At 38.7% G+C, this 17,497-nt stretch overlaps 1 protein-coding gene across 2 annotated transcripts in view; it reads left to right on the top strand.

Moving 5' to 3' along the window:
- Positions 1 to 17,497, top strand: part of LOC137089282 (piezo-type mechanosensitive ion channel component 2) — a 103,878-nt gene that overhangs the window by 19,881 nt on the left and 66,500 nt on the right. For both annotated transcript variants that reach the window (XM_067452824.1, XM_067452823.1), the window contains exons 4-7: positions 1,725 to 1,767; positions 6,177 to 6,339; positions 11,894 to 12,191; positions 14,940 to 15,153. In XM_067452824.1, the coding sequence (XP_067308925.1) occupies positions 1,725 to 1,767; positions 6,177 to 6,339; positions 11,894 to 12,191; positions 14,940 to 15,153 (718 nt within the window). The remainder of the gene's footprint in view (positions 1 to 1,724; positions 1,768 to 6,176; positions 6,340 to 11,893; positions 12,192 to 14,939; positions 15,154 to 17,497) is intronic.

Raw genomic sequence — 17,497 nt, 5'->3', positions numbered from 1 at the left:
GGGCAAATTTGGCCAGGATGCTGGGGTTACACCCCTACTCCTTTCCGAAGGACATCCTGGGATTTTTAACGACCACAGAGAGTCAGGACCTCGGTTTAACGTCTCATCCGAAGGACGGTGCTCTTTGTCAGTATAGTGTCACTATACTGGGGTGTTAGGACCCCCTGCTGGCCTCACTAACACCTCTACCAGCAGCTCTGGTTTTCCCAGTTGGTCTCCCATCCAGGTACTGACCAGGCTCAGCCCTGCTTAGCTTCAGTGGGAAACCAGTCTTGGGCTACAGGGTGATATGGCTGCTGGCAACATGATAAGGAGAGAGGAGAGAAAAGGAAAGAGGAGAGAAAAGGAGAGAGGAGAGAAGAGGAGAGAGGAATAAGGAGAAAAGGAGAGAGGAGAGAAAAGGAGAGAGGAGAGAGGAATAAGGAGAAAAGTAGAAAGAGGGGAGAGGAATAAGGAGAAAAGTAGAAAGAGGGGAGAGGAATAAGGAACAAAGTAGAAAGAGGGGAGAGGAATAAGGAGAAAGGAGAGAGGAGAGAGGCAGAAGCTGAATTTTGGGGCTGAGCTTCATCAAGTTTGTCTTGACAACGTTGGACTAACAAGAGAATTTCTGTGGTATTTATTTTGAATTGCCGCTTCTGAGATGGAAGCCAGGAGACTGAAGTTTTCACGGATGAAATCGTGCCCATAGGCCTACGCTAAAGGGCTCCACGGACGGCACTGTCTTCGAGTTAGCATCTGCTGTATCGCTGCCAGAGTTTGACCAAACTCTCCTCCACAATCATTCCCTTTAAACACTCCTTAAGCCTTGACCAGCTGATAGACCTTTGGAGAATGTAATTAAAAAGCTATCAACCAGCAGGGTAATGACAATTTTATTTGTTGCATTTAAACACTGGGTGTATAACAACTCCAGAATGATAAAGGTGTGAACTGAGAGAGAACTAGCGGAGTGAACTGTCAGAAGTGATAAGGAGAAGAGTGCTCCAGACCAACCTTATGAAAGAAGGACTTACAGAAGAAACGTTTCGGGAATTAACATCAAAACAACAGTTTAAGGTGTAACTTAAGGACGACTTAGCGTAGGGAAAGGTTTCGGGAAATCCATGGTCATTATTGCAAAATAACCACAAAGTTTATCACCATCTTATCACCCTTTTTTATTTTTTCCCCCTAAATATTTAATATAATATTTGATAACACTTTATTTTACAGTGTCCTTGTTACACGTTACATGTACTCACTCAAAGTAATAACAGTAAATGATCATAATTACACGCAACTAACTAACCCTCAACCAAACCCTAATCCTAACCTATATAGTTAGTACATGTAGTTACTAAATATTCCTCGCTACTTAAATATATATTTACACTATCACAATGACACCTTAAATACAGCCTAACCTCATATTTAAATGTTTTAATAGAACTTTAGAAATCAGCTAAATAATATTAAAGAAGAAAGTGCAAAGGGTAATTGAAGTTATAAAGATCTCTGGTCACATAAATCATCCGGCGACTCGTTCTTCATTGATCTCATGAGTAGCGCAGAAATGACCCAGAGTGACCCTGCAGTGTGACACTAAACTTCACCTTGGCTCTTCATTGTTCTCTGAAAGCCCACGGCGCTGGTAGTTATCGCCAAATCACTCTCCGCTTTCAAAGTCAGTGTGCCGGAAAATTCTATACAATGGGTAGTAAAGCTTTATCTTTTCTATTTACCAGGTACAGTGTGGGAGAAGTCAATACGACAGATTGGTTTCGAGAGGTGAGTGCAAGTGCTTATTTTAATCGCCAGCCTGTAAATTGCCTGAGAATCCTTTTATGAATGTTTCATTTCATGCCTGTTTATCAAACTCTCACATTGCTGTTGGGAATGTGAAAGGTTTTTAATTGAAAAGGTTTTTACAGCATGAAGTAAAATGTTTTTGGCCTTTTTTTATAGAAGACACTAAACCTACAAGAAGCTCTACAAAAACCTCCCAGATTATTGATTGGGCTGTTATTAAACGCTTTGAGGGGAAGGTTATGTTGCTCCCAGAACTCTGAAGCTAGTTTTGCTACTGCATACTCCTTCTCTTTAAAATAATAAGTCAAAACACTTTATGCAATGATACATTATAAGCAGCCATATTACTCTTTATGTTGCTTATCATATCATTCAAAATATAGTGTTGTACACTCTAAACAAATGCTGGGTTAAAAACAACACAAGTCGGGTTAAAAATGGACAAACCCAGCGATTGGGTTGTTTTATCCCAGTGGTTGTTAAATGTGTGTTCACCCTGCTGGATAGTTTAATTTAAAGCAAATGACTATATGGCTGGCTAAAAATGAACCTAAAGTATGTTGGAAATTAAAAATCAGACACATAATTATAGAGGCAACAATAATAATCAAAAGGCGAACATTTATTAATAAGCTATTTAATACATTTTCATATTTAATTATTATTCATTAAACTTATTAATAATGTTAATTTATTAAACATATTAACACATTTTAAATTCTACCATATTTTGAGTTAATAAATAAATAAATACTGGATAAATAAAACTGGCCAGCACGTTGGGCAAACATTTAACAGCCACTTTTAGGTGTGTTAGGTTAAATTATTATTTTCATATTAATCAAAGCTACACTGCTGTTTAACAGTTCGCGGTTGGTAGAATTAAAAAAATGTAAAACAGTAATATCGATATACAAGACCAGTCAAAAGATTGAAAAATTACTATTTTTAAATTACTATACTATTACTATTTTCTATAAAAAAATATAGAACAAACTGTAATATTGTGAAATATTATTACAATTTAAAATAATGTTTTTTAAAATATGTTTTAAAATGTAATTTATTCCTGTGATCAGATCTGAATTTTCAGCATCATTACTCCAGTCTTCAGTAATATGATGATTTATTATCAATGTTGGAAACAGTTTTTTTTTCTTCTATTTTTTTTTTTATAACCTGTGATACTTTTTTCAGGATTCATTGGTGAATAAAAAGAACAGAATTTATTTAAATTAAAATAGAGATATTTTGGCACAATATACTTAAAAAAAAAAGAAATTAATAATTGTATTCAGCTTGGATGTGTTAAATTGATTAAAAAAGTGACAGTAAAGATTTATATTGTTAGAAAATATTTCTATTTGGAATAAATGCTGTTCATTTTAACTTTTTTTCATCAATGAATCCTGAAAAAAAAGTATCACAGGTTCCAAAAATATATATTAAGCAGCACAACTGTTTTCAACATTGATAATAAATCATCATATTTGAACTGATTATGATTTCTGAAGGATCATGTGACACTGAAGACGGGAGTAATGATGCTGAATATTCAGATTTGATCACAGGAATAAAATACATTTTACTTAGAAGACTGTTATTTTAAATTGTAGTAATATTTCACAATATTACAGTTTTTACTATATTTTGGACCAAATAAATGCAGCCTTGTTGACTTTGAAATGCATTTAAAAATCATACAAAATTAATATGGCCTATTTAAAGATAAAATTTCGAGTTGTACAGCCTAAAGCAACTGCTATAAGAATGGTTTTCTGTTTTATAAGGATGTATGGATATCACTTATTATCACTTGTTTGCAAAATCCCTTAAAAGCGTGTACTCTTGCACACACACACACACACACACACACACACTCGAGGGATGAGTTTTTAAGTGTTTTTAAGTACTTCAGCAAACAGAGACAGATAACATTACGCTCCACTTACACAGTCTGCCGTCCAGCAGCGCGGCTCCAAACTTCAGCCCCCAAACCAGCCGTTTTCCATGATGAACACTAAACCCAATTAAACCTGACCCACTGTTTACAGCCCAATTTTTCAAAGCCTACCTTGATGTTTGTGTGCACTGGCCTGACTGTGATTCTATTAAGTGCGGTTTCCTGAGTGCGGGAATCTCGACATGCACCTTTTTCCAAGCAGCGCTGGTCGGATGGCTCCATTCAACATAAGTGGCAGGAAGTTCAGCTGTAAACTGTTTATGCTCCTAATTGACCTGTTAGTTGAGCGAAGGCTGTGATTTATCTGTGACATAGCGGCCCACTGATCAGTCAATCACACGAGCACACTGGAGTTGATGCAGGTTGATGAAAATTTGGGGTCTGAAATTCATTGTTAAAAAGAAAAAAATTGTCGAAAGAGGCAGAGATCTCCCCTTGTATTATGTTGCGGCGGGTCAGTTTGATTGGACTTGTGCATTTTTAAGGGGTGCACAAAAGTTCTGACGATTTTGAGCGTTGATCACTTTGACCCACAATTTCATGGTTAACCGCAGCACAGACCCACAATAAAACCAAAGCAAAATGATGTCGTTTTCTGAACTTCCCTCTGAAAGTATTTCAATTTACATGTATGCATTCGGCACACTGCGCTGAAAGTACATCTTTTTATCAGTTTAAGAACGTTAATATCACTCCTGTGTTTGGTGGGGTTTCCCTAGGCTGAGGAGGATGGTTTGCTGGCTCCGCCCTCAACTAGCTGTTCTCAGTTTGATTAAGCACACCTGTTGCTGACGTCCTGTTGTAAAAGGAGTCTGAAGAAAAGGCCCAGGGAGTCGGCAGGCTGGACTTGATTGTTGTTTTGCGTTTGCTTGACTTTGTTTCTTTGGACATCCAACACTACAACAGCACATTACCCTTTCAAACTGATTCCTGACTGTTACACTTAATACAGTTTTTTTTTCTGTATAGTTCTATTTTGTTAATAAATTTCGTATTTTCGAATGCATCGAATGCATGATTTTGCCATTGTTAGTGCCATGCTCTGCTGTTTGAGCTTCAGAAAAGCACATAAACAAAAACATTCAAAATAAAAAAAATACATTTTAAATAAAAAAGTAGTTGCAATACTGCTTATAATATTCATTATTCGTTATAAATAGATGTTAAATGCAGTTTTAAAAATAAATTATGTTTGAGAAGTGTTTATATTTAAGCTTTGTGTGTGTCAGAGTTGTATTGAATCCAATCCAAAATCATACCGAGAATTCGAACACAATGTTTATTCACAATCTGAAAACCATCACTCTGCAATTCTGCATGTTTGTGCATGAACCAAGACAGTAAATGTCTCTTTTGTATCAGTTTTGTTTTATTTTATATTTTATTTATTTAATTTTATGATCCTGATCCACTAATATGGAAATTAAAGTAATGACAAAAGTGCATGTTTCTACATTACAATTTAGAGTAATCTGTTATCAGAGGTGACTGTGTGAAAGTAATGTCCATTCGTTCTAAGAGGATGCAAATCATTCTGTTAGCATCTATTAATTTAGACAGAAACAAAGAGCTTATTAACTCAATTATTACAATTTTAATGTAAATTGACTTTAGTTTTTTTAGTTGATTCGCTGATAAGGTCGGTGCAAATTACAGTAAATGTGTAAAATGAGCTGTTTACTTACACCTAATTTTCCTACTGGACACATTTTGTAGCGTCTACTTCCATTGAGGGCTTACGTCGCTCTTGTAATTTTTAGATGCATTCATAATAAATGTTTTAGTCCACCTGGAGCAACGTCTAGTGTTGCTGGAAGGCTGATTATATATTGTGTAGGCACATTAACCATTCCATACATCTGAGGTTATTGTGTTCAACACCATATGTTTCCCTTTAAGACTTAATAATGGCATGAATAACTACTCTTCATTGTCTGAATGACGGCGAAACCGATCAACAAAACACTGACACCTTCATTCAAGCCTGTTTTGACTACATCAACCTGACACAGACTCTGCACTTTGAGAGAGACTTAATTTCACTGTTGTGTGAGTTTCAGAAGAGCCCAGTATGTGTTTTATGAGAAATATTTATACTCTTTTAATATGGTGTGAGGCAGATTTTATTGAACTGGGTGGGGAAGCATATAAAACGACGTATTCTAGCACACAACAGATGTGTCAGAAGCTCAAACTTGAAAATGTTTGGAAACCGGTATTCTCACAAATGTTTTCCGCCCTCACAGATGGCGTGCGGTTTAATAGATTTTAATAATACCAATTTTGGAAGCGGTAGTTTGTTTGTTATAGTCACGATTACCTGTAACAGGTTGAAGCGAAAGAAAGATGTACAGTATGTGGAACAAAAATCAATAGTGACTGTACTGTGTGTTAATCTGTTCTTTCTCTTTGTGTGTATTTGTAGTGTTATTGGTGCAGATGCAGGCAATGGTATCCGAGTTTTCCTCCCGGATATCGGGATGTTCATGGCGAGCCTGTCCGTGTGGCTGCTGTGCAGAAAGCTGGTTCACAAGCGGTCCAGTGAAGAGATGGCTCAGGACAACCACGACTTTGAGCACGAGGAGAAGGTGGGTCCGAGTTATGGCATGCCCTATGGCGTCCTCAAACACACACCTGCTCCCCGCTTTACTCAGACCTACACAGAGAACATGTGCTCTCCAGATCGGTTTAATGAGCTGCAGTCTGACGGCTGATGATGAACGCTCAGGGAACTTTGCTTTCCTGCGCTGACGGATACATTAATGTACACAAATGCACTTTTTTAAACAAACAAAGCATATAGTTAGGGAGTTGTTATTAGTGTTATTATTAATGTTATTATAAAAAAAATGTCATCAAACCCAAATCTATTAACTGAGCTACATTATGAATTGAGTGATTTAGACTCAATTGCTTTATATGGTGAATAGATTTAATTTAAGACTGGACTTTTATTCACCTTTATTCACATCACAACATTAATCAGTGTTATAATTCAGTTAACACAGAAGCTCAAACGTGATGCGTAACAAGAGAATGAACCTCATTGGTTCTTGAGAAGCTCAAACGTGATGCGTAACACGAGAATGAACCTCATTGGTTCTTGCTGAAGCTCAAACATGATGCGTAACACGAGAATGAACCTCATTGGTTCTTGCTGAAGCTCAAATATGATGCGTAACACGAGAATGAACCTCATTGGTTCTCGCTGAACCTCAAATGTGATGCGTAACACGAGAATGAACCTCATTGGTTCTCGCTGAAGCTCAAACGTGCTGCGTAAAACGAGAATGAACCTCATTGGTTCTTGAGAAGCTCAAACGTGCTGCGTAACACGAGAATGAACCTCATTGGTTCTTGAGAAGCTCAAACGTGATGCGTAACAGGTGAAGGAACCTCATTGGTTCTTGCTGAACCTCAAAAGAGATGCGTAACAGGAGAATGAACCTCATTGGTTCTTGAGAAGCTCAAACGTGATGCGTAACAGGTGAAGGAACCTCATTGGTTCTTGCTGAACCTCAAAAGAGATGCGTAACACCAGAATGAACCTCATTGGTTCTCGCTGAAGCTCAAACGAGATGCGTAACACGAGAATGAACCTCATTGGTTCTCGCTGAAGCTCAAACGTGATGCGTAACACGAGAATGAACCTCATTGGTTCTCGCTGAAGCTCAAACGTGATGCGTAACACGAGAATGAACCTCATTGGTTCTTGCTGAAGCTCAAACGTGATGCGTAACACCAGAATGAACCTCATTGGTTCTCGCTGAAGCTCAAACATGATGCGTAACACGAGAATGAACCTCATTGGTTCTTGCTGAACCTCAAACGTGCTGCGTAAAACGAGAATGAACCTCATTGGTTCTTGAGAAGCTCAAACGTGATGCGTAACACCAGAATGAACCTCATTGGTTCTCGCTGAAGCTCAAACATGATGCGTAACACGAGAATGAACCTCATTGGTTCTTGCTGAACCTCAAACGTGATGCATAACACCAGAATGAACCTCATTGGTTCTTGCTGAACCTCAAACGTGATGCGTAACACCAGAATGAACCTCATTGGTTCTTGAGAAGCTCAAACGTGATGCGTAACACCAGAATGAACCTCATTGGTTCTTGAGAAGCTCAAACGTGATGCGTAACACGAGAATGAACCTCATTGGTTCTTGAGAAACTCAAACGTGATGCGTAACACGAGAATGAACCTCATTGGTTCTTGAGGAGCTCAAACGTGATGCGTAACACGAGAATGAACCTCATTGGTTCTTGAGGAGCTCAAACGTGATGCGTAACACGAGAATGAACCTCATTGGTTCTTCAGAAGCTCAAACGTGATGCGTAACACGAGAATGAACCTCATTGGTTCTTGAGAAGCTCAAACAGTTCAAATCCGCCATTTTCTGAACTCATTCTTTTCCCTTTTTCCATTGCATATTAGCTAGGAGACAAATTTATTTTAACAAAAAATTAAGAAAATATTGTAAAAGTATAAGCGTTTAAAGATAATTTAATAGTGGGAATAAAGTGTTTAATAGGTAGAGTTAGGAGTAGCTGAAGGGTCCATGCATTCATTCTTATCACATAATAAAATCATTTAAACACCAACACAATCACTCAGCAGGATAATGTACAGTTAGCCATTCATTATCTAAAAAGTGTGTGTTTATTCTGCAACAATGACTGTGCTGTACATTATCCCTTACATGATTATAACTGGATGAATTGAAGTGTGCACGCAGTGCCAACCTGAGCAGCAGAAGTGTTGTTAAAGAACTTTACTATGTGAATTGCCATAATCACATTTTTTTTGTGAATCCCACCCCAGTACAGCTTTCAAAATGTTTGTTTTCCCAGAGTAAGATACTCATTGTTTTTATGAGAACGGGTTTATGTTATAGGACGAGGAGAGGCAAGTTCTTTGACTAGACTTGTAAAGCAGCTCATAAGTATATTGTAGATCAGTGGTTCCCACACTTTTTACAGTGGCTCTGAGGCATTCAACACCTTCTGCGTTCCCCTCTCTAGTCACTCCTACAATATTTGCCCCTTAAATTGATTTTCAGGTAAATTTCTGACTTTATAAAGCAGTGTTTTTCTAACCGTAATAAATGTATGAGCCATGATTTGTCATATTCTTTAAATTCCATCAACTTCATTATTAATATAATAAATAAAGCAATAAATTATGATAAAACGAAGTGATACTTACATCACTGTCTTAATGAGTGAGTCATTGCATGATTCATTCATTCAGTAACGAAGCAAGTTGCTGTGTTTATGAATGAGTCATTGAATCATTGACTCTCTCGATTCACTCAGAGCCGCAGATTGGTTCACTAACACAACACCGCTGTGACATGCACAACAGTTCTGCTGTGGCTTTCGTTGGAACTATTATTTAGTTGCAAATAGAGCAAACAATATTGACAATACTTTGTTTAAAATGTAGGATACGTCACTAAATATGAAAACTTTTTGTTTGTTGAACTGTTGTATAAAACACATTTGCAATCGTGTGGATATTCGGGAAAAATTGCATTCATGCTTATATTAAAAATAAGACCTCACACAGGGAGCTCCTATCCATTCATCCACCCATCCATCCATCCATCCATCCATCCATCCATCCATCCATCCATCCATCCATCCATCCATCCATCCATCCACCCACCCACCTATCCATCCATCCATCCATCCATCCATTCTTCCCTCCACCCACCTATCCATCCATCCATCCATCCATCCACCTATCCATCCATTCCTCCCTCCACCCACCCACCTATCCATCCATCCATCCATCCATCCACCCACCTATCCATCCCTCCCTCCCTCCCTCCCTCCACCCACCTATCCATCCATCTGTCTATCTATCTATCCACCCATTCACCCACCCACCCACCTATCCATCCATCCACCCATCCATCCATCCATCTACCCATCCATACGCCCACCCACCCACCTATCCATCACTCCATCCATGCATCCATCCATGCATCCATCCAGGCATCCATCCAGGCATCCATCCATCCATCCATCCATCCACCTATCCATCCATCCCTCCCTCCACCCACCTATCCATCCATCCATCCACCCACCCATCCATCTGTCTATCTATCCACCCATCCATCCATCCAACCTATCCATCCATCCATCCATCCATCCCTCCCTCCACCCACCCATCCATTCATCCACCCACCTATCCACCATTTGTCTATCTAGCCACTCATCCATCTGTCTATCTATCCACCCGTCCATCCATCTGTCTATCTATCCAGCTATCCATCCATCCGTCTATCCACCCATCCATCCATACGCCCACCCACCCACCTATCCATCACTCCATCCATGCATCCATCCAGGTACCCATCCATCCATCCATCCATCCATCCATCCATCCATCCATCCACCTATCCATCCATTCCTCCCTCCACCCACCTATCCATCCATCCATCCATCCACCCACCCATCCATCCATCCATCCATCCATCCATCCATCCATCCATCCATCCATCCATCCATCCATCCATCCATCCATCCCTCCCTCCACCCACCTATCTATCCATCCACCCACCCATCCATCCATCTGTCTATCTATACACCCATCCATCCATCCACCCACCCACCCACCCACCTATCCATCCATCCAGCCATCCATCCATCCACCCATCCATCCACCCACCTATCCATCCACCCATCCATCCATCTGTCTATCTATCCATCCCTCCATCCCTCCATCCATCCATCCATCCATCCATCCATCCATCCACCTATCCATCCATTCCTCCCTCCCTCCACCCACCTATCCATCCATCCACCCACCCATCCATCTGTCTATCCACCCATCCATCCATCCACCCACCCACCTATCCATCCATCCCTCCCTCCACCCACCCACCCATCCATTCATCCACCCACCTATCCACCATTTGTCTATCTAGCCACTCATCCATCTGTCTATCTATCCACCCGTCCATCCATCTGTCTATCCGATGGGGCGGCAGTGGCTCAGTGGTTCATGTAGGTTGTCTACAAACCAGAAGGTTGGTGGTTCAATCCCCGGTTCCACCTGACCAAGTGTCGAGGTGTCCATGAGCAAGACACCTAACCCCAGCTGCTCCCGACGAGCTGGATGGCGCCTTACATGGCTGACATCGCCGTCGGTGTATGAATGGGTGAAGGTGAGGCAAAAATGTAAAGCGCTTTGGATAAAAGCGCTATATAAATGCAGTCCACTATCTATCCAGCTATCCATCCATCCGTCTATCCACCCATCCATCCATACGCCCACCCACCCACCTATCCATCACTCCATCCATGCATCCATCCAGGCATCCATCTACCCACCCACCCATCCATCCATCCATCCATCCATCCATCCATCCATCCATCCATCCATCCATACGTCTATCCATGTATAGTTTAAAGGTTGATGAGCTGTTACACTAGGAGACATAAATGAAGTGAGAAAGTTAACCTGAGGTTTAAAGAATTGCTTCATGCTGTAGCTAAACGTTTACTGGTGTTTAACAGTATGTGCTACCGTGAGCAGGAAGTTGATTCCTGTGCTGAAGGCCATACATATGGAGCCATTAAAGTTAGATGGGCTTATTGTTTGTTTGTGAATCTGTGTGTGAGATCAGAGTTAATCTAAACCAGATTAAATGCCACTTAACCTGAGAAATGGACTGGTATACCACTTACTGCATTCTGTTTATAATATTACATCTAGTATGCCGGACAACATACAGCTCTGGAAAAAGTTCGTATTTGTTTGATTTCTCAATGTTAAGTGGTCTTTTAAAAAATTTCCAGAGCTGTATATCATGCAATGATAAACATGTAAAACATTTTCAAAAAAGTGTTTTGTTCTGTTTTTGTACTGTCAGGTTTGGCTTTGGAGAAAAGGCAGAATTGTGGTAGAAACCATTTTCGCTTAGAAATTATTAGTACATTTCACAATTAATTACAAAGAAAAGACAATGAGAGTTAAATGTAGAAAGTGAAAGTAGAAAGATTGAAAAAGTATTTTTCGAAAAATGCAACCGTTCCACGCTGCTTGCTCTTCTTGTATAATGCAGATTTTAGCAACATATTTTCATTCATACAGTAAATGTGCATGATTCTTGTATTATGTGACCAGACACAGGAGGAGATTGACGAGAAGGTGGAAAATGATGACGAGGATGATGACGATGACGATGACGATGATGATGAAATGCTGTTTGACGAGGACTTTGATGCAGAAGATGAGGCAGAGGAAGAGGAAGGGGACGGAGAAATCCTGGATGAGGAAGAGGAGGAGGAAGAAGAGCAGGAGAGCACAAGGATGAAGATTCTGCGCAGAGTAGCTGGAGTGGCAAATAAACTCAAAGAGATCATCGGTAACCTCATCACAACCGCTGGACAAGTGGTGGTCACCATTCTACTGGGACTAACAGGTGAGGATAGAGGACGGAGGTTTCAATGGAACTACCTGTCAAACATTTGGGGTCGAAAGAAATCTCTTCAGCTCACCAAGGCGGCATTTATTTGATCAAAAATACAGATATTGTGAAATATTATTACAAAAAACTGTTCTATATGAATGTATTTTAGAAATTTCATTTATTCCCGTGATCAAAGCTGAATGTTCAGCACCAGTCTTCAGTGTCACATGATCCTTCAGAAATCATTCTGATATGAGGATTTCCTGCAAGAAACATTTATGATTATTATCAATCTTGAACACAGTTGTCCTGCTTCATATTTTTGTGAAAAGCTTGATAAATAAAAATTCTGGGTTCTTTGATGAATACAGTCCCTGACAAAAGTCTTGTCGCTTATCTATTTTCTAGAAATGCCTGATATTAACCTGACTTTTAATTAATTCATTGGTGTTAGAAATAGCTCATATGAAAAGCTAAAACCCTCCCAAATGATGTTTAATGCACGGAAATAAATAATTTTCACCGAAAAAATATTTATCATTTAATCAAGACAGAAAGGTCAAATTTTGGCAAGACAAAAGTTTTGTCGCCTATACAGAAATGGAACAAATTTACTGCAAATACAAAAATATGTCAGCAAATTAAGTTGTGGTGCTGTGAGATCCAAATTTAATATCTTGTATGACTTCCATGAGCTTGAAGGACTGCATCCATGCGGTTTGGCAAGGATTCATACAATTTATTGATGAAGTCATCAGGAAAGCAGTCTTGCATGCCTCCCAGAGTTCATCAATATTCTTTGGTTTCGTCTTCCATCCGTCCTCTTTCATCCTACCCCACATATGCTCAATGATGTTCATGTCTGGTGACTGGGCTGGCCAATCCTGGAGCATCTTGATCTTCTTCGCCTTGAGGAACTTTGATGTGGAGATGGAAGTATGCGATGGAGCACCGTCCTGCTGCAGAATTTGGCCTCTTTTATGGTTGGGAATATAAGAGGTAGCTAAGATTTCTTGGTATTTTAGACTATTGATGTTGCCTTCCACCCTGCAGATCTCTCGCACACCCCCATACTGGATGTAACCCCAGACCATGATTTTTCCGCCACCAAACTTCACTGTTTTCTGGGTGAATCTCGGATCCATTCTGGCTCCAGTAGGTCTCCTGCAATATTTGTGGCGACTGTGGTGTAATTCAACAGAAGATTCATCTGAAAAATCCACCTTCTGCCACTTTTCCAGCGTCCATCCTTTTAGCAGGCTGTGGGCCTTGGCAAATGCCACACGGTTTCAATTTTTTTTTTAGTGCTGGCTTCTGGGCACTGATTCGACCATGGAGGCCATTTCGAGACAGAATCCGACAAACTGTTCTGGTTGACACAGGGACTTCAGGTGACCAGGTCTCGTGGAGCTCTGCTGCAGTGGAAAATGGGCTGGCCTTGGATTTGAGCCAACAAACGGTCCTCTCGAGCAGTTGTCTTGTGGGGTCTGCCTGACCTGGGCTTGTCAAAAACGTCTCCAGTCTCTTCAAATCTTTTTTTTATCCTCTGTACTTGATGCTGAGACACATTGAAGGTGTCTGCCACATCAGCAGGGGATCTGGTCTTCAGCCTCTTGATAATCAAAACTTTAGTCTCTGGGTGAATCTTAGGCATGTTTGCAGAGGTCTAGTTGCAGTTGATGTGAAGGTCTAGTGTACTGGGGTTCTTTTTATACACACTTGAGACCTAATTGATCCATTATTAGTCACAGGTGAAGCTCATATGACAAGGTGACAACACTTATGTCTTTGCAAAAATTGACTCAATGGGCTTTACCAAGCTGTGAATATTAGAATACTTTTTGAAAGTTTAGTTTTTCACTGAAACATTATCACAAAAGCTGGTGGGATTAAAATGAGCCATTTCTTGTAAAAATATCTTGATTAGAAATATATTTCAGCGGCACTTTAGGTCAATTTTTACACAAGAGACAAGACTTTTGTCAGGGACTGTAGAAAGTTCTAAAGAAAAGCATTTATTGGAAATATGATTTGTAACATTATAAATGCCTTAAATGTCACATTGCTAAATTTTAAAAAGCAAAATCTTACTGACCACAAACAAAACAAAAAGTTATTGACTTTATATGTCATGCACATTTACGTATGTTTCTGTGAAGATATATCTGACTCATTTCATGAAGTGAAAAAAAATACATTGTACATTAAAATATATTTTTTGTAAAATAGGATTTTTTTTGTTGCATTTTGAATTTCATTTTATGTAAATTAAGCACATATATATTTTCCCCACATCCCTTATTTTCTCATTATCTAAAAAAAAACCTTATTGTTTTTACTGTAATACAAATAATGCTGTCTGTTTTTTAAAGACAGTAGAGCCAATGTACACTTTTTAACGATTAGACCTGCTTGTTAAAGGTTTTTTACGCTTAACCACAGTGCCTTGGAAAATATGGTTGTTTCAATGGAACAAATGTACTTTATAATTTGAAATATAACTCATATTCCCATAAGATATTACTTATATTCCCTCAGCTCAGCTCAGCTCACGTCCATAAATGTGACTTCATTGTTAGATGTTTTTTGACCAATCAGGCTGGCGCTGAGATTATTCACTAATACAACACCATCTCTGGAGGTCAGGAGGAATGAAACAGAACCCACAATGCGAAAAAAAACCCCTCAAAATATTAAAAGAACATGGTGCTGTCAGCAGAATACAAACCTAATCTCCCATCTCTCTGTTCGGGTCTCCAGGTGTCATGCTCCCCTCTCTGACGTCAGCCGTCTACTTCTTTGTGTTTTTGGGTCTGTGCACGTGGTGGTCACTCTGCAAGACCTTCGACAAGCTCCTCTTCAGCTGTCTGTGTGTCCTCATGGCCATCTTCAGTGCTGGTCATCTCATCATACTTTACTCAAACCAGTTCCAGTTCCTCCAGGAGGCCATCAGGCCCAACGACGGCTACATCAGGTCAGCGGCCCTCCTTTACAATGGCATTTGTCAAACAACACGCATCGATTTTATGCAAATAACTAGCTTCATATTAAAGAGGTGTGTGTGTCCTTATTATGTTTAATTTTCCCCCTCGAGCGTATTTCTTTGTAGTTTTGTTTATTTATTAAATCTTTTGTTCCTTTGCAAATTGAGTCTTCATTCTTTTTCTACCCGTACGTGACATTTATTGTACGTTACGCCCAAAACACACCCATGACTCATTAGGAGGCTACGTGCAACCCTTTTGGACCATGTGCCTGGCGCGCCGACCGTTTTTTCCATCGTTAAATTCGCAAAACTGGATTCGGACACGAATGCTTTGTAATTGCAACATTACACACTAAAGAAATATGAACATGTAAAAATGCACAATAGGTCCTCTTTAATTATTCATAAATCAGTGGACACTGAATACAAGCTTGAACAGCAGTGCCAGTAATACTATATAATATGTCATATGTTTAATGTCATCATATGCATATTAATCTGTACCTGCGGCATACAGTAAATAATGAATGAGTGTTAAAATACCCATCATTCCCTGCAGCAAAACACAGCCCAATTTCCTGTGTCTGGGCTCTGATGGACACGCAGGGTTCAGTGCACAGATAAAAGATCCCGTGTCCCATCTGTTCTCGTGTGTCCTGACAAAGGCCGGTCCACAAAAGGCCTGCAGAGTGAAATATATATAGCTTCATAAATGCATATCAGCCGAAAATTGTGCGTGTATGCCAAAGGAATCGCTCGTTTATTCTTTTACAATCACTTATGTAACAACTCTCCTGAAATAGATTCAGCATTTTTATGATGCGATTAACAAGACATGTTTATAATGTTTAATTATGCATTAAGGTAATTCCATATTTTTGTATTAATCGTTGTAGCACAGGCGTAGCTAAACTTGCAATGCTCTCGTCTAATAAGCATGACAATTCATAACACACACAAATAATGGGTCAAATTGTGATTTTTAAATATATTAAAATAATTATAATTGCTGAATCATAACATTGTAACATTATACATATCGTCATTGTCAATTTAATACATCCTTGCTGAATTAAAGTTTTCATTTCTTTTTTTCATACACATTTACATATCGTTCTGTGCAGAAAATGCCTGGTAATTTATATGTTTCCTTCCAAAAAATAAATAAATAAATAAATCAAATTTCTTTAAAAAAAAAACTTCATTATTTGCACTGTAATAAAAATCTGTTTTATGCCAAAAACCTAAAATAAAATAAAATAAAATAAAATAAAATAAAATAAAATAAAATAAAATAAAATAAAATAAAATAAAATAAAATAAAATAAAATAAAATAAAATAAAATAAAATAAAATAAAATAAAATAAAAAAATAAAAATAATTAAATAAAACAATTATAAATTAATTAATGAATACATTTTTATACCAAAACCTAAAATAAATAAAATAAAAATATGATAATGCATTAAAAAACTGAATTTCTTCAACCTTCATTATTTGTACTGTAATACAAATCTTCCTGTCTGTTTTTTAAAACAACAGAATATTTTATAATTTGCGAAAAAAATGTATCACATAGCCCCAAAATATTCACATTATTGTAAAAAAAAAAAAAAGATAAAAATACTGTAATAAAAACAAAGGCAGTAGAATAAACATCCTTACTTTTTTATATATTTTTATATTTTAATCAAATTATAAAAATATAAAAAAAATTATCTCACAATATAAATAATTTTATTTTAAATTGCAAATATTTGCATTAACAGTGCATGCAGTGTTCCACTGAGCTGGGGTCGATGCATTGCGTTCACCATGATTAGATGCTATAGAGCCGTTTCTGCATGCCTGTGATGCTGCAACAAACAGATCTCTAATGTTTATTTTAGCGCTCGCTGTCCTTCACCGGATATTTCCATCCGTACTCTCAGATCTGCTCAGGCTTAGGCTGTGTAAAGTGTCTGGTTATGCGGCGGTTATGATCCGCAGGTGCTGACGGCCTGACTCTGCTCCGTCTCTCGTGCCCTTGATGCTCTTCACCAGTATCAGCTCCATCGACTGCTCCAGCCATTAGCTCTATGTATAGTCCAGTAGCCTTGTTTGTAGTCCAGCCGTTCTTTTGGCTGTAAATGTGTTCATTGTATGTTATTCCCTCTAATGGCCGCAGAAGAAAGCGTGTGAGTGATTTCAAATCAATTCAATGTTTAAAGCAGCTTTTAAGGTTTGCATTGTGGTTGTGATCGCAAGGTTAATTAAGACTTGAACTGATGTTAGAAGTGCACTGTGGTCAGATAAACTCATTACACTCAAACGCTCTTAGTTATCAGCCTG

This window comes from Pseudorasbora parva, chromosome 9, assembly GCF_024679245.1.
Source record: "Pseudorasbora parva isolate DD20220531a chromosome 9, ASM2467924v1, whole genome shotgun sequence".
NCBI lineage: Eukaryota > Metazoa > Chordata > Actinopteri > Cypriniformes > Gobionidae > Pseudorasbora > Pseudorasbora parva.
Note: the sequence above shows the minus strand (reverse complement) of the source record. Positions and strands in the feature narration are given on the sequence as shown.